The sequence below is a fragment of the Zophobas morio genome, unplaced genomic scaffold, assembly GCF_036711695.1.
Source record: "Zophobas morio isolate AGI-343-1 ecotype UQ-CSIRO unplaced genomic scaffold, CSIRO_AGI_Zmor_V1 ptg000014l, whole genome shotgun sequence".
Taxonomy (NCBI): Eukaryota; Metazoa; Arthropoda; class Insecta; order Coleoptera; family Tenebrionidae; genus Zophobas; species Zophobas morio.
The window spans coordinates 1,291,165-1,308,535 of record NW_026972119.1 but is presented as its reverse complement, the minus strand read 5'-3'; the positions used below and the strand labels follow the sequence as shown (position 1 = coordinate 1,308,535).

General features: G+C 34.2%; 1 protein-coding gene across 2 annotated transcripts; it reads right to left on the bottom strand.

Annotated features, from left to right (window-relative positions):
* Nucleotides 1-12,125: 12,125 nt before the first annotated feature.
* Nucleotides 12,126-13,722, bottom strand: LOC135128925 (uncharacterized). 2 transcript variants are annotated; one of them, XM_064056000.1, is made up of 2 exons: nt 13,291-13,722; nt 12,126-13,233 (listed from the first exon to the last, which is right to left on the bottom strand). In XM_064056000.1, exons 1-2 carry the CDS (start codon nt 13,658-13,660, stop codon nt 12,230-12,232), a joined length of 1,374 nt encoding a protein of 457 aa, XP_063912070.1. In that variant the 5' UTR covers nt 13,661-13,722; the 3' UTR covers nt 12,126-12,229. The 2 variants fall into 2 exon arrangements, with proteins under 2 accessions (XP_063912070.1, XP_063912069.1); XM_064055999.1 differs by having other exon boundaries at nt 12,126-13,722.
* Between the last annotated feature and the right edge of the window lie 3,649 nt (nt 13,723-17,371).

Genomic DNA, 17,371 nt, shown 5'->3' with positions numbered 1-17,371 from the left:
GAATTGATAGATCCAGAAGCTGTCGTCTCTCCAGGTTATGCAGTTCGTGTTGGTAAATCAAGTGGTGTAAGCAGGCCTCGATTACTCAAGCTAAAGTTCAAATCACCTGAAATAGCTCGTATGGTCCTTCGCAAGAAATCTGCTTTAGCGAAAACTAAGTTCAATAAAATTGTGATCAGAGATGATAAGACTCCTATGCAATTAAAGCATTTAAATGATCTACGTGCTGAACTTGCTAGACGTAATTCAAATGGTGTTAGGTTTACTATAAAATATATACATGGTGTACCACAAATTGTAGAAATTCATGGTAATCCTCAACCGAGCTCATCTAGCACATCTCCTAATTTAAACTAGGAGTGCCCAACATTTCGAATCTGTCTATTTACTATCAGAATGCGCGCAGTATTAAGTCTAAAGTGAATGAAGTTTATTATAATTTAAGCGATTCCGAGTTCGACATTGTATGTATTACTGAGTCGTGGCTTGATTCGTCGGTAGATGATAATGAGTTTATGCCTCCTAACTTCGATGTATTTAGAACTGATAGGGACTTTGTGCACACCGGTCGTCGTAGAGGTGGCGGTGTGATTCTTGCTGTGAATAGGACGTACGCAGCTACTAATGTTGACCTCTCAGCGTGTAACTTATACTTCTTTATTGACATTGTAGGATGTAAGCTTAATTTGAGTAGTAATATGTTGTATATCATAGTGATTTATATACCTCCTGATGTAACGGTGCCTGACTTCGAATCTTTTTTTGAGTATTTAGAGAATTTGATCCTTAATTACCCTAACATTTTGTTAATAGGTGATTTCAATTCAGCCTCCTTTTCCAGTGGTGTAAGAGATTCGAAATCTGACATAATACGCAATATGATGTCATTTTTAGATTTAAGGCAACATAATGCTGTATATAACTGTGATGGCAGACTCCTAGACCTAGCTTTTAGTAATTTAGATGAATGTGCGATTGAACGTGATACGTGCCCTATTGTTCGTGAAGACTTGTATCATCCAGCTTTATCTGTTAATATTACTTTTAAAAATAGTCAAAATAATAAGTTCTCCACGTACTGTACGTCAGCTAAAACCTATAATTTTAAAAAAGCAAATTTTCACGCACTATACTTAGATTTGTTAAAATTGGATTGGTCTACCTTGTTTGAATGTACAGATGTTAACACTGCTTGTGATTTATTTTACGAGAAACTTTACACAGTCTTTGATAAGCATGTGCCTTTGGTTAGATGTAGGAAGCTCAGTTATCCTAGCTGGTATTCAAGTGAACTCAGAGAACAAATTAAGGTAAAGCAAAAGTTCTTTAAAATGTATAAATGTCAGAAAACACTAGAAACTAAAAAACAATTTTTTGCATTACGTCGCTCGGTAAAGATGCTGATAAAAAGAGATTTTCGCAATTATGTAATAAATGCTGAAAACGCTCTCCTGACTACTCCTAAACATTTCTGGTCATATGTCAAAGAAAAAAAAGGACACTCTACTGTACCTAATAAGATTTACTTTGATACTAAATTTGCAGACAATCCTAAAGATATTGTAAATAATTTTGCTAAACTTTTTAGTTCTAATTTTAGTAACACAGCAGTTCCTCTTGATTTTAATAACACTTTTAGCTGTGGCAGTGTGTATGTTAAAGTAAACATCAATGAAGTATCAATTTTAAAAGCCATTAAAAAGTTAAAAGATAGTAGAGTTTCTGGAGTCGACCAGGTTCCAAGTTTTCTTATCAAAGACTGTTCGGCGGTGTTCTTGGAGCCATTGTTGCATCTTTTCAATCTTATCTCAAATACTGCTTGTTTTCCTACTCTATGGAAAACCGCTAAAATTGTGCCAATATTCAAAAGTGGTGATAGAGCGCATGGTAAGAACTACAGGCCTATATCTTTACTATGTAATTTTTCGAAAATTTTTGAATCCGTTTTACATAGTCAAATTTATTTTCAAATTAAATCTCTGCTTGGTAATTCTCAACATGGATTTACTAAAGGAAGATCTACATTAACGAATCTTACATGTATGTCTCAGGATATAGCACAAACATTGGATCGAAGAAGTCAGCTAGATGTTGTATACGCTGATTTGACCAAGGCGTTTGACAGAGTTAATCATCAACTACTAGTGAACAAATTATCAACTTTTGGTTTTTCGAACAAATTAACTGACCTCTTCGAATCCTATTTGATGGATCGTAGAAATCATGTTGTGATAAATGGTTACATGTCTGATTGCTACATTACATTGTCGGGTGTACCACAAGGCTCAACCCTGGGCCCACTATTGTTTTCTATGTACATTAAGGATATCACGGAGTGTTTATATCATTCTAAGATTTTGATTTATGCGGACGATGTTAAACTATATCGTCAAATAAATAATGATGCTGACTGTTTATTATTGCAAGATGATGTTAACAATTTGATTAGATCATTTATACGTCACGACTTGGTTCCGAACAAGAATAAATGTAAGATTGTATCATTTACGCATCGGCAATTGATTTATGAGTTTGATTATCACGTTGATAATCATATCTTAGAAAAGTGTGACACTATTAAAGATCTAGGTGTTATATATGATTCTAAATTTAGTTTTAAAGAACATATAGACTACATCGTGTTAAGTGCTAGAAAAATGTTAGGCTTTATTCTGAGAAATTGTAAGGAATTTTCTAACACAGGGTCATTGAAAACTTTGTATCACGCACTCGTGCGCTCTAAACTTGAGTATTGCTCTCTAGCCTGGCATCCATACTATAATTCTCAAGTCTTGTACCTGGAAAGCGTTCAACGTAAATTTTTTAAGTATCTCTTTTACAAAGAAGAGGGTAGATGGCCAGAAAGAAATTGCTCCAATGATTTACTGTTGGGCAGATTTAATGAGAACACACTTTTTTGTAGAAGAATAATCAGCGCTGTAGTATTCTTACATAATTTAATTAACAACCGCATAGACTGTAGTGAATTGGTAGGTTTGTTGAACTTTAATATTCCCAGGTTTAACAGTAGATATGCGATCACATTGTATTATGATAGGACTAGGACGAACATTGGAAAAAAAGCTCCGTTATATGTTATGGGTTATTATTTGAATTTAATTGAAAAGAAAAATCATATTGACATATTTCATTGCAGTATAAGAGATTTAAAGGAAGCAATTCAAATTAAGTTCGCTAGAAATTAGCATTGCGTTTTATGTACATGTTATTTACAGATCCCTGATACAGGTTAATTTGATTTAATTTAATTTATTTTGTTTTAAGATTATTTAATTTAATTTTGTTTGTTAGATGAGTCGCTAAATGGTGTATTCTTAGAAAAACTATATAGTTAAGTTTTAAGTTAATTTATCAATTGTTTGTTAATTTATATATATATTGTCCTGTTATTGGAACACTGTTCTGTTGGGCAATTAAATTTATTATTATTATTATTATTATTATTATTATCTTTTAACGTAGGAATGGGGTTTTAGTTGTAGTGATGGCGCTGCAGCAGATAAATCTTATCCATACCAAAGTGTAGCATTGTCACACGGCCGCGACTGTTTTGTGTCGTCGCCTAGACAAGATGCAGGACATTTTAACAATAATCTAAGAACCAGGAATTGTGACATCCAGAATCACTGTTTTGAGTAAGTATTTTAAATGGCACCGTTTATTCGTATACCACAACAGAATCTCCAAGGAGATGTAACTACATTCCTTGGAATATTATTATTATTAATATATTAGATATAGTGGGTAAATGTTACAAGATATTTGGCTTTATATACCGTAACTGTAAGGATTTCACTAATATTAAATCCCTAAATGCTTTGTATTTTTCATTAATAAGATCACATCTCAAATATGCAGCACTTGTGTGGAATCCAAATTGAGGCCGTTCAGAGGAAATTTTTGAAATGTATGTGTTATGTAATAAATGGAGTCTACTCTGCCAGAGGTTGTGATCATGTAGAACTATTACTTAGGTTTAATTATAATTCATTGGAAACACGTCGTTCTTTTATCATAGTTAAATTATTATTTAACTTATTAAACAACAAAATAGATTGTAGTTCCCTTTTAAGCCTAATTAATTTCAATATTCCACGTCTGAATTCAAGACAGCATATGTTATTTTATACAAATCTATCCAGAACCAATACGCTTAATACGATCACCAATTTCTGTTATGTGTGAATATTTTAACTTAATTTCTAAAGAATGTGATATTTATTTTGATTCTGAGAAACACTTGTTTAATTGTATAATTAAGTTACGTGAAACTAGATAATTAAGCATTCTTTTTTCTTTGTTCGTATTTTTTAGTTTTTATTTATATTTCCTTCATTTTTCTTATATATATTTTTTAGTTCAATATCTTGTATTTCCTGTAATTGGGTGCGACCTGTTGGAAATAAATCTATTATTTTTATTAAAACCGCGGGTTAGCTCTAGGAATGTGGCTGCTGTCATTCTGTAGCGACATAACGTCGAATGCTTCGGCCGCAAGACTGAAAAGAGTACTTTCGAAGGACTACTCACATCAACCAGATATCCTTTTTAAAGAAGATGGTACTGTTACGGCCACCTTAGAAAAGTGCGCAGAACTTTCTGCTGCAGGCTATCTTTCCAGGAACCACAAGGACTACCTCCCATTATAAAACGGGTGCAAAGGTAGTCACGGAGGAAAAACTGGAATGGACGGTTGAATCTTGAACTCGTTACCCTGACCTACATCGTACTCTTATTTTATTACTTAGACGCGAATTTTGCAGTACAGCATTGCAGTAGAGTTGGTTTACACTTTATATCTTTATCTCCCTTCCGTTAGCAAAAATCATCTCTCTCACCTTTTAAATTCCATTTCTTTTCTTCACTCCACGATATTATTGATTGAATGACTATACTGGTACTTTGGTCTCTTTCCAAAGCCAGGAACACCTATTCTCCCAACTCTAGACGTCCTTCTGACCCGCTCATTTGTCGTCCTCTCGTACTCAAGAGCATTCCACATCCCCTTATATTACCCTCCTTTCTAGGATTTTCTTCACCCTTTTCAGTCCTTTGCTTGTGGCTAAAACAGAATTTAACCTCTACATACCCTTTAAAGATCAGCCTATCGCTAGGCATATGGGTGTCAGAACTACTTGCTGATAATCTAAATGGTCCCTTTCCCAATACGCATACACTCCCTGGGGGGGAAACATATACCAATCCGATTGGTTTCTTCTAGAAAAACGTATCCCAAGCCTACCGATAATATAATTTTCCAGACAAGTATCATATAATGTACCGTATAAGTATTCGTCTAGTCGTAATCTTCCTGATGCACTCTTAATCTTGTGTACATTTCTGCCAATGATTTGATCAGTGAAGTCAAATTTATAAGAGGAAATTTCAATGTCCAGTTCTCGTTGCGGCAATCTTTATGAGGCTCAGAGTGTAGAGGCACTTTCTCCTACTGCGGACCAAAAATTTCTAAAAGAGTTTAAATTGCTAGAGCAGTGAATTTGAAACATTCCAAGAAGAGAATGGAAACCTTTGCAATGGTCACTGGAACATTTTAGTGATCAAGCTCATTCACATCTACTTAGCCTAAGTAACATGACAAAAAAAACAGCATAGAAATCATACCACGGAAGCTATAAGTTCACAACGGTTATGTTTTTTTATATGCGTGTTTCACGTTTCTTTTCAGATCGCTAACCCATATACAGCTGAACTCACGCGTTGAATGGCTGTGCATAGGAAACAGCATAAGTACATCCTAAAATTAAAGTTCAGTGAATTTTTGTGTGCCGTGTTATGTTTTTTATGTTTTTGCTCAATATGAACGCGCACATAAAATTTAATGCTTTTCAACTTTTTGTATTTAATGTATAATCTAACTATTTGATTGTTTTATGATTTAGGTATAATTTGACCATATATGACTTATTTAAGTTAATATTTAGTTTGCTTTGTAAATTAACATACTATAGACATTTTATGTTTGCCGAATTAAAACAAATAAAATTGCTACTAATCAATTTAAATATGTATGTTAGTTGACCGTGACGGAAATTTGACTTTCGCGTCTAAAACGGGGTGGTTTTCTATATGATTATTTGATTAATAACGAGATTGATAAAGCAAGACAACGTCGTTTTATAACGAAAAATTGTGCTGTTATTTGTTCAGATGGCAATCAGTTGACAAAACTGACATTCAAATCAATAATACGAGTATTACATGCGTAAAATTTTAAGTTAAGTAAGTTAATTTATAAATTGCTCCATTATTTTGAGTTTTTTTTTTAATTTTGAACAACGTTGCTGTTTGTAAATGCGTGCAGTATGTCAATCTATAAATCAGCCTTTTTAATGTTATTAATTTAGTTTTTACTGTAAAGTGTGAGTCATTTACGATTGAGGCCCTGGTGAAAAGGAAGTGTCTCTCCTCGAAACTGTACGAAAAAAATCGTCATTGTTTCCGAGATCTTTAACGTTCTCATTATTCTGCCACGAAGAAAGAAATATTTTTAGGATGTGGACAAAAAAATGGTCTAAAGTTTGCGACGAAATTCCGGTGACGGTCCGGAATCTCGCCGATAACGTATGGGGTGGCGGCGTATTTGGGTGCCAAGCTTTGGGTTGACTAGTATCGCTGATGTCAGAAACACGTCTGGCCGACCAAGCTTATGCGGCGACCTTCACCCCGCCGAGGGTGGCGCCTTCGGTCAGGAGCGGCGGTCGCTCGGGGGCCAGCTCCTTCTCCGCGGGAGGGAGCGCCGGGGTGCTCTAAAGCCGGAGACACGGAATTCAGGTGGTGAGCCGCCGCGAAAACTCGAGAATAATAAATAAAACGGCAAGGAAATTTTATACAATAAATAGGGTTTATTCCCTGCCACCAGCTACACGGTCTAAAATAATAAAACTACGGCTAAACAACTTAAATAACTAACAATTCGATTTTACAAACAAAAAGAATTAAATGCCCGGCACGGTCGTTCCTCCTGGGCGGCGACTTCCCTCAGGACGGGCTCCTCTTGGCTCTGGGGGTGGAGACCTTGAGATCTGGAAATCGCGCGAAGACGGCACGGCGACCCGGGAGGGGGTCGACTATTGACGGTGACAAAAAAAACGCGGTGACGGTGACACGGTTTTTCGCTCGGGGGCGGCGATTCGAAAACCGGTACAACACAGGCAGGCGACCCAAAAAATACTTACGGTGGTCGGAGAGTCGAACTGCATACTTCTCACTTCTCAAAAATACCCACAATAGCCACAGCACTTCTTCACGGCCGAAGACTTCAGGTAAGGATCCTCTTCTTCCCGCCGCGGCGGCGCGGCGATCGCGAATTTACCCCCGGCTCTCGCGGTACGCGTCACGGTTTCCAGCCCGCGAAAATTCGCTTCGTTACAAGTTATTTAAATTGAACGTCCCTCACGTCTGAAGCACAGGTGAACAAATACAGCTTCTTCGAAAATTTATAAAATTATTAATCTTGTGAATTTTATTCCGGCCATTATTGAACACAAAGCAATTATTTATCTGCTAAAACTCGTTGATTTTATTTGTAAATAAGCGATATGGAGTTTCCTAAACATTATATCTACTTACCTTAATTGTTGTCTAAATAACTTTGAAAAATTTTTTCTTACCGTTCGTAAGTTGTTTGTGTCGATATTTATTAGGCAGTCTCCGAAATTACTGAACTGATTGCGGCCAAATTATGCATGTACTTTATAAATATCGTGTAGAATGTAAAACACTAAAAAAAATTGTCTGATCAAGTCATCATCCCTGTCGATAATTGGATAATGGCACTTCAAAATTTTACGTAGTAAATTCTAATTAAATCTTATATAATACCGTGCCCCCATCGTTGTGATTTCTGAATCCGAGATGCTTTTTACCCCAGGCATCTAGATTTTCCTAAAAAAATGAAAATTTTATAAAACAGTAGGACCGAATCCGACTTAGCACCGATTGTATTTGTGTTTGTTGTGTTCTATATAGAATATCGAAAGCACAGCGAAAGGTTAGTTTTAGTTTTTTTTTACACAATTTACACAAAACCTTTTCCGTGAATCACTCCATATATTGCGTAAAACCTCATCAAAATCAGTACAGTGGTTTTTGAGATTATCGCGTTCAAACAAACATACAGAGACTCCGTCTCACGCTATGTTGTGATTTTACAATGTAACTTGTAAATCTTGCAAACGTTTGAAAGTCATCCTAAATATGGTAAATCGCTAATCAAAATTCATCTATTTATTCCCCCCAAAAACGTGATGACGTCATCCCAAAATTTTGCTGAATCTAAAATGTGCACAATATTATTAGTCTAAACTTACTGTAATAATGCATCAATATTTTTTCTTGTCGACTCCCTTTACCGACCCTCTACTTTTGCGTTTTCTCGACCTTGCACGACCCCTACAGTACGAAGAAATAGGCCTCCCGTTTCCTTCTCTGTGTGTGTCTGTCCATCTGTCTATCCAACTGTCTGTCGGTCTGTCTGACAGATAATCTCCGAACGTACTGGGTCGATTGTTGTAAAATTTTGTATTTTTATCTTATGAATATCATGTAGGTGGTAAAACGTTAACCAAAATTTGTCTAATGATCCCCACCAATTATGATTTGAAATCTTGCAAATGTTTTAAAGTTATTATGAGCATGATAAATGTTTAAACAAAATATCCGCTCCAAAAAAATTGATGACATCATATCAAAATTTTGGTGAATAGATCCGAACTGAAATCTACAAATTATCATCAGTCTATACTTGTAATTTATCACTGAATTCATATTTTTTAGATTTGCTTATAAAGGTTGTCTCAAAAAACTTAATGAATGAGTCAATTTATTATATTTATTAAATCAGGAACAGCCCACTCCCAGAAAATTTTGGGAATACAATACTGTTATTTTTAGTATTACACTGCACGAAAGTTGATATACGTGTCCTTACAAAAATATTGATGACGTCATCACAAAATTGAGAAAAAAAACTCAACGCTAAAAAGCTGGACATGTTTCAGACAGGAACGAGGGAAGTTCATTTCCACCAATTTTTACTTCCTGAGCGTAAGCAAAATCGAGTCCGTCGGCCGACTCTCTACTTTTACGTTTTCTCGACTTTTCATGACCCCTAGAGTACGAAGAAACAGGTCTTTCGTTTGCGTCTGTCTGTCCGTCTGTCTGTCCATCTATCAGTCTGTCTGCCGTCCTGGACTTTTATTAGACAGATAATTTCCGAAAGTACTGGACCGATTCTTGTTAAATTTTGTATTTATATTACATCAAGTAGATGGTAAAACTCCAACCACAATTTGTCTAATCACCCCCACCAATAATGTGATCACGGCACTTCAAAATTGCACATGACTCCGGATTGAGTTTTTACCTGAAACGTCCAGATTTTTGGAAAAAAATCAAAATTATAAAACAACATTTTGCAAATTAATTTTGAATCTGCTTTGAAATCTTGCAGATTAAAGTTATGATAAGATAAATTTTGAATCAAAATATATTTTGATAAGTTTTTATTCAAAATATATTTACTTATCCCCTCGAAAAAATTGATAACGTCAGCTCTAAATTTTGCTGTATAAATCTTATCTAAATTGTACAAAATATGATGAGTCTGTACCTGTAATTTATCATTCCATTCATATTTTTTTGGATTTGCATATACAGGATGACTCAAAAAAATTAATGGATGCGTGAATTTATTTTATTGATTTAATCGAATGCTTTGAAATCTTGGAGATATTTTAAGATTGTCAAAAGCATGATAAATTTTTGTTCAAACTGTATTTGCTTATCCCTCCTTAAAAATTTAGGACGTCACCTCAAAATTTTGCTGAAGAAATACTGTCTTAAATGTGCAAAATATGATGAGTCAATACTTGTCATTTTTCAGTGCGTTAATATTTTTTAGATTGGCTTATACGGGGTGCCTCAAAAAATTAATGACTGAGTCAATTTATTTTATTGATTAAATCAAGAATTGCAAAACTGAGTACTTTGAAATCTCGTAGACGTTTTGAAGTTATTGTAAGCATGGTAAATGTTTAATCAAAATGTATCTGTTTATCAGCCCCAAAAAATTAATGACGTCGTCTCAAAATTTTACCGAATAAATCATACCAAAAATTGCAAAATATGATCACTCTATACTTGTAATTTATAACTTAATTCATATTTTTTAGATTATATTGTATTATACAGGCTGACTAAAAAAAATTAATGAGTCAGTCAACTTATTTTATTGAATACATATATCAATACTTTGAAATTTTGCAGACGTGTTACAGTTATTGTACGCCTGTTAAATTGTTAGTCAAAACATATCTCCCAAAAAGTTGATGACGTCACTTTAAAATTTTGCCGAATAAATTCTACCAAAAATGTGCAAAATATGATGAGTTTTTACTTGTGTTTTATCATTGTGTTCATATATTTACTTTTGCTTAAACAGGTGGGTGAAAAAAATTAATGAATGCGTTAATTTATTTTATTGATTAAATCAAGAACGGCTTACTCCATTTTCTCAGAAAATTTTGGGAATACAATACTGTTATTTTTAGTATTACACTGCACCAATTCAAGTTGATATACGTGTCCTTGTTTTTTTGCACTGGTAAGACGCTGTGACTACTTTTCTTTTGTGCTGTAACTAGTATTATACATGTTGATGACGTCGACACAAATTTTTTATTGGTCAAATTAAGAACGAGTTACCCCATTTGCTCGAAAATGTGAAGAATACACATGTCTTTATATAATAATGATAAAAGAAGAATTATAATATTCGGAACGTTTTGTTCGATTGTGGTTTAATTAATAATTTTATTCCTGTGTTTTGAGAAGACAAACTCATTCAAATCAAAATATTTTCTACGTGACATTCTTTCGATGTATGAACCTAAATAAATATTGTAGCGTCAGATTGCTACTACCTAGTGATGAAGGACAAAGGTTGTTACAGACGGATCATTTTAAGTTCAACATCAGAATCTGACAACGGACTGTCAGTCAGTAGCGTAACAAGCACACTTCAGAAGGGGGTGGTTTTTAAGTTTATTTTTTTAAATCGCAAAGAATAACACGCAGAAACATAAACTTAAATGAACTGGTCAACACACTAGCACGAATGCGGATGAAACTATTAGGCACTAATCTAAACAGGTACAGGTACCCATCGCAAGTAGAAAAGTTCACTATGAGAGGGAAGTGATGACGCACGCCTCTGAGGGGCGCCCATTCGAAAATGCGGGATATGTTTCATTGTACTTGAGCAGTGAGGGAAGTTCTGTCAAAACAACTTTATATTTATAAGTACTCGTAATTTAAGACAAATAGCGTAACGCTTGTCGAGACTGTACACGTGGGAGTGAAACAGAGACACTAAAGCACATTTTCTACCAATTGCAATAACTGTATCCCAATGCAATGGTCGAGCTTTTTTATTCCTTCGACTTCGGCTTATTAAATAAAACACTACATTTTATTTTGATGTTCAATGTTATAATTCACATTTGGTTAATTATAATTTTTCTAGGACTAGAGGAGGCAAAAATTTTTCAAGGGTAGGCTCATTGTTAGTGGAGATCATTAGACAAAGACAAAGCTTCGTTAGCGGTTTACCATCTACATGATGTTCATAAATCATAATATATGGATAAAATTTCACAATAATCGGTCTAGTAGTTTCGGAGATTCTCTATCTAACAGAAAACGTCAGGGTTGACGGGCAGAGAGACAAACAGACAGACGGAAACGGGAGATCGATTTTCTCGTACTTTAGGTGTCATGACCCATCGAGAAACTATGAAAGCAACCAGTACTGACAATACTCTAGACATAAAAAATTACCTGCCAATGTAATTTCCTCTTTAAGTAATGTTATTGTTTGTATTTTGACCAACCTTAGAGTACAAAGAAGTATTATAATGAGAAGCGATGCTAGCTGCGTCGGGTCTGCGGTAGGCTAATAAATACCATCAATACTCAATTGAAGATGTGTTAATAAAGTATATATAGAACACGAAATTATTTATTAAATCAAATAAAGTTTTGTTTTCATAATTTATATAATTCAGTTTTTCATTGAAGATTAGAGAAAGGTAACACGAAAGGTAACACATTCTTGTACGAATGGCTAGACAAAAAGTTGTTAAAAAAATTAACTTATTGAAATAGTTGTTATATGTAATTTAACTGTTTAAGATAACGTACCCAAGGGTAATAAAGTCAAATCCGTATTTGTGTATAATATCACAGATCTTAAATACTCAATCTCTTCAGGGTGGATATCCCAACCACTAAGCTGTCCCATCACTTTCAAGTTAGGACAATGACCCATTAACAGTTCTACCGAAATTGAAGTAAGACCTCTGGCACAAGAAAACCACAATTCTTCTAAGCATAAAAATTCACATTCAGCACATAATCTAAAAATATCACCGTCGGTCATATTGATAATACACCCTATAATCACACGTTTCAAGAAAGGACAATTAGTTAGTATATATCTGAGAGATGAATCACTGATATCACAGTACAGAATTTCGATGTTTTCTAAATTCATGAAGAATGTGTCGACTTGGAAGAAAGACAGTTTCAGCTGGAAACACTCAAGAGTTTGTAAGTTTGGTACACACAAACATATATCACATAGTTGTAGGGAAACTCTCTTGTTGTGGTTTAATTTAAGAACTTGGAGTCCAGATCCAGAGCTTCTAAGGTAGTTCAGTAGGTCCACTACGTCGTGGTGGACTAGTTTGAGACAGGTGAGTTTTTTAAGTTCGCTAAGACGAGAAATGACACCTTTCTCGGGGTTATCAAGATGAATACTTTCTAAATTTTCGCACATATGGATGATGACATTTATAATTTCATCAGTTGTTCCTGTATCATGAAGATATTTGAGACGAGTTTTGTGCTTTGAGTTTTTTTTGTATAGCGTTAAAAGAGACGCTCCGGTAAAAGAGTAGGTCCTGAGTGATGTTAGATTTGGAAGGTTTTCAATAACTTGAGCCATTATGTCTTCTGTTTCATCCTCTTCCTGAAGACACACATTTTTCTTACCGAAATTCCCAATGTCTAAAACAGTGATTGTCTCTGTAGTAAGATGTTGTAATCCTTGCGCTGTGAAGGAACACTCTCCGGAAATGTCGAGGACTGTTAAAAACTGACAATTCGTGGCCGCTTCCAAAACCTGGTTGTCTGCCATGTGTGGGATAATTAATACTTTCAATTTAGCGAGATTTTTCACCAACTCACTGAGTTCCGTAGGATGCTCCCTCACCCAAACTCCCTTAAGGTTTAATTGCTGTAGCCCTGTACCCTTTTGAGTTATAACTTTTAATATTGCCTCATAATAAGAATGGGGGAAGATTCCCGTATCCAGTTTCTTAACATCATATCGGAGTAAAACTTGCAAACAACTGAATCTGGTGGCGGCGTCGAGATTAACGGAATTCAAAATATTTTTTAATAACTCCTGAACAACTTCATAAGTGGCGTCGAAGAGATACCGCTCCACTACATCGTAGTTGCGACCTTCGTCATCCGAAAGTGCCTGAATTAGCTTCGTGGAAACAAGTTTAATACACAAATAACTTAGGGGATGAACTTGATTCTTCGGTGACATTATTAATTTAATTTATATCACAGTTATTCAACGGTTTTGTGACGCGAGATAACCAGCGCAAAACTACGTATGGCTCAAGTTTAAATTTATTCTGGCACAACACACCGAGGTGAATTATAAATAGATTTCACACGAGTATTTATACAACCATTGTTTAGAACGAGAATTACTTGTGTTTATCAACAGGAACTTGGCTGGGTTAATTACTTGCTGGCGGTGAAGTGCTCAAAGCAGTTTGTTTGACGTTATAATTAAGTGTTTTGTAATTTTTAATTTTTAGTTCTACTGGCATTGAACACTCGATGACTTCCAAATTTTGGATACCTTTTATAAATAAGATCTCACCATCCCACATCTGAACCTTGGCAGCCGGCAAACTAAGTAACATGTGTTGTCTATTGGACAACAACAATAAACCATTGAAAAACAAGCCTTATCGAGTGATTAATATTAACAGAATTAACAGAAAAAAACGTTGAAGGATTAAAAAGCGTTAATAAACAACATCGTGATTTTTTTCACTTTTTATTTTCCGGATCTTGATAGAATTTTAATTATGTTCTTAATTATACCGTAGGTATCTGAATTTTATAAACATGGTGATACCGGAGAAAAATAAGAGGAGATTTAGGTAGTAGGTACTTCTGTTTATATATCCAAAAATATACATAGGATTATTATTTAAGATTTTACGATATTTATAAGATAAAAATAAACTGGTCTGGTTTATTCTTTGTGTTTTCCATCAAACTGAAACACACTACGATGATAAAAGAAAATTGGTCGAAAGTTTTTCGACACAACTTTTCTCGTACCTAAAGCACAATGATATATATCCAGCATTTTCGAGTTGAATTTTTTGTTTATACAATTTTTTGATGACGTTATCAACATTTTTGTAAGGGCACGTATGTCAACTTGGATTGGTGCAGTGTAATCGTAAAAATAACGGTATTGTATTCACAAAATTTTCTGGGAAAATGGAGTGAGCTGTTGCTGATATAATCAATAAAATAAACTGACTCATTCATTAATTTTTTTGAGCCACCTGTTAAGCAAATTTAAAAAATATGAATGCAATGATAAATCACAAGTATAGGCTCATCATTTTTTGCACATTTAAGATAGGATTTATTCAGGGATACTTTGAGGTGACGTCATCAATTGTTTTAGGGGGGATGAGTAACTACATTTTGATAAAAAAATTACCGTGCTAATGATAACTTTAAAACATATCCAAGATTTCAAAACATTCGGTTTTGTAGTTCCTGATTGAATCAATAAAATAAATTTACGCACTCATTAATTTTTTTTGAGTCACCCTGTATAAGCAAATCCAAAAAATATGAATGAAATGATAAATCACAAGTAGAGACTCATCATATTTTGGTCTTTTTGGATAGGATTTAATCAGCAAAATTTTGAGCTGACGTCATCAATTTATTGGAGGGAATAAGTAAATATATTTTGATTAAAAATTTATCATGCTTATCATAACTTTAAAACATTTGCAAGATTTCAAAGCATTCATTTTTGCGAATTCAAAACTAAATTGCAAAAGGTTTTTTTATAATTTTCATTTATTTTTTCCAAAAATCTGGAGGTTTCTGGTAAAAACTGAGTCATAAACTACATGTGTAGGGGATGTCATCACGTTGTTGGTGAGGATGATTAGACAAATTTTGGTTAGTGTTTTACCATCTACTTACATGATATTCCTAACATAAATACAAAATGTGACAACAATCCACCCAGTACTTTCGGAGATTATCTGTCTAAAAAAATCGGGATGGCAGACAGACGGAAACGGGAGACTTATTTCTTCGTACTCTAGATGTTATGAAAGGTCGAGAAAACGTGGATAGTCGGCCGACGGACTCGATTACAATACTTCCTTCGCTTACGCTCGGGAGGTAGCAAGGAAAAGAACGTTTCTCATCTGATTTGTACGACGTATCAAACACTGCTTCTATAGACATCAGAGAAAGTCAGACGACTATGCCTATATCAACTTATATTAATAAAAATTAGCATTGTTTTTAAGACCGATAAATTGGTTACTAATAGTGGAGGATTTAGTATTTGTGCCAATGAATGATTGGTGAATACTTGTACAGAGTAACATATTCAACAGAGCTCTACTCAAATTAAGACCAATAATAGTAACAGTAATTTTAATTTTATTTATTTTATCCTATATTGTAACCATACCGACAACACGTTGACAACGAGTTACGTTAAGGCATACTTTACATTACTAGTACTGTTATGAATTTTCATAACACCACTAGTGTTGTTGTGAAATCATAATCTTCACTGACATTTCCCCTTCAGAGCTGTTGACATAAAAAATGTAAAAACTTACTAATTCCGAAGCGTCTGCTAATAGTAATTAATTTATCTATCGTGTATTTTTTTCTCCAGGTCTTAAAGTTTACTACCTCTTTGAGATACCTGCCAGCTGTTTTTTTGCCTTTCAGCAACGGCCTTTTATTTTGGTAGTCATTCTCGCATTTACAAAATCAGAAACAATCGTTTTTTCAGTGTAAACAACTAATACCGTGGCTACCAGCGCAGGCATAACTGACTGATTTTTCGTGCGCTTTGAACTTTGTCGTTAAAAATATTTTTGTTATAGTTTTAAATTGTGATTATAGGATAAAATAAAACGTGTTACGATGCACGTAACGTTATCAGGTTTTACATTACTCGGAAATTTTAAAGAACTCGGGGCTACCGCCCCTCGTTCTTCAAACATATTCCTCGTAATGTAAAAACCCTAATAACGTTACTTGTATCGTAAACTACTATTACAGTATAACACCATTATACGGTAAAACATAACATTGCTGTTTGTGAAATGTCGTTAGAAAATTAGAAAATATTTAAACACAGAGAAATATTTTTTTGAAAACCTAATCGAAGAACAAAGAAAGCAACGCCTTTTGTATGTATATATTTTTCATCTATACCAAAAAAAAAGTCGTTTAAGGAAAAATTTCAAAATAACTGTGTAATCCAAACTAAAATTTTTTTGCCGTCTTTAATAGATAAATACTACCCATAGCAGTCCATTATTTTCACTTTCCTTAAAAAGAAAATTGATTACCAGTATGAAAGCTTACAGAGATTTTTTAAATTTCTTTGATCTAACTCAAATAAATGAAATTACAAACCCCGATAGATAACGGTATATTGGACCTGTTTTTTCGAATATTGCCTGTAATATTACGCGCGGTTCAGAACTGCTAATACATGAAAACTACTATCATCCGGCTATTAATATTAATCTTAGGACTTGTGAGAAAAGATCATCTTACTTCCATAGCAGTATTAAATATAAATTCAATTTCCGGAAAGCAAATTTTCACCAGCTTTACGCGAATTTATGCGCTGCAAATTTTTTCGTTATAAAGTCGAGTAATGACGTCAATGAAAGAATTTTTATATGATATATTGTTCAATATATTCAAGTCTTGGATTCCATTACATAAACCTGCAACAAGGCACTATCCAAGGTGGTTTAACAAAGAAATTATATGTATTTTACGACTTGTTAAAGCATAAAGACTGAGTAAAACATAAAAACGAGAAGAGCGTAGAATCTCTTGAAGTATTCAGATCATTAAGAACTAAATCTAAAAAGTTGTTGAAAGATTCGTATCATTAATGTATCCATCAAGCAGTTGGAGACATTAAAATTGACCCAAA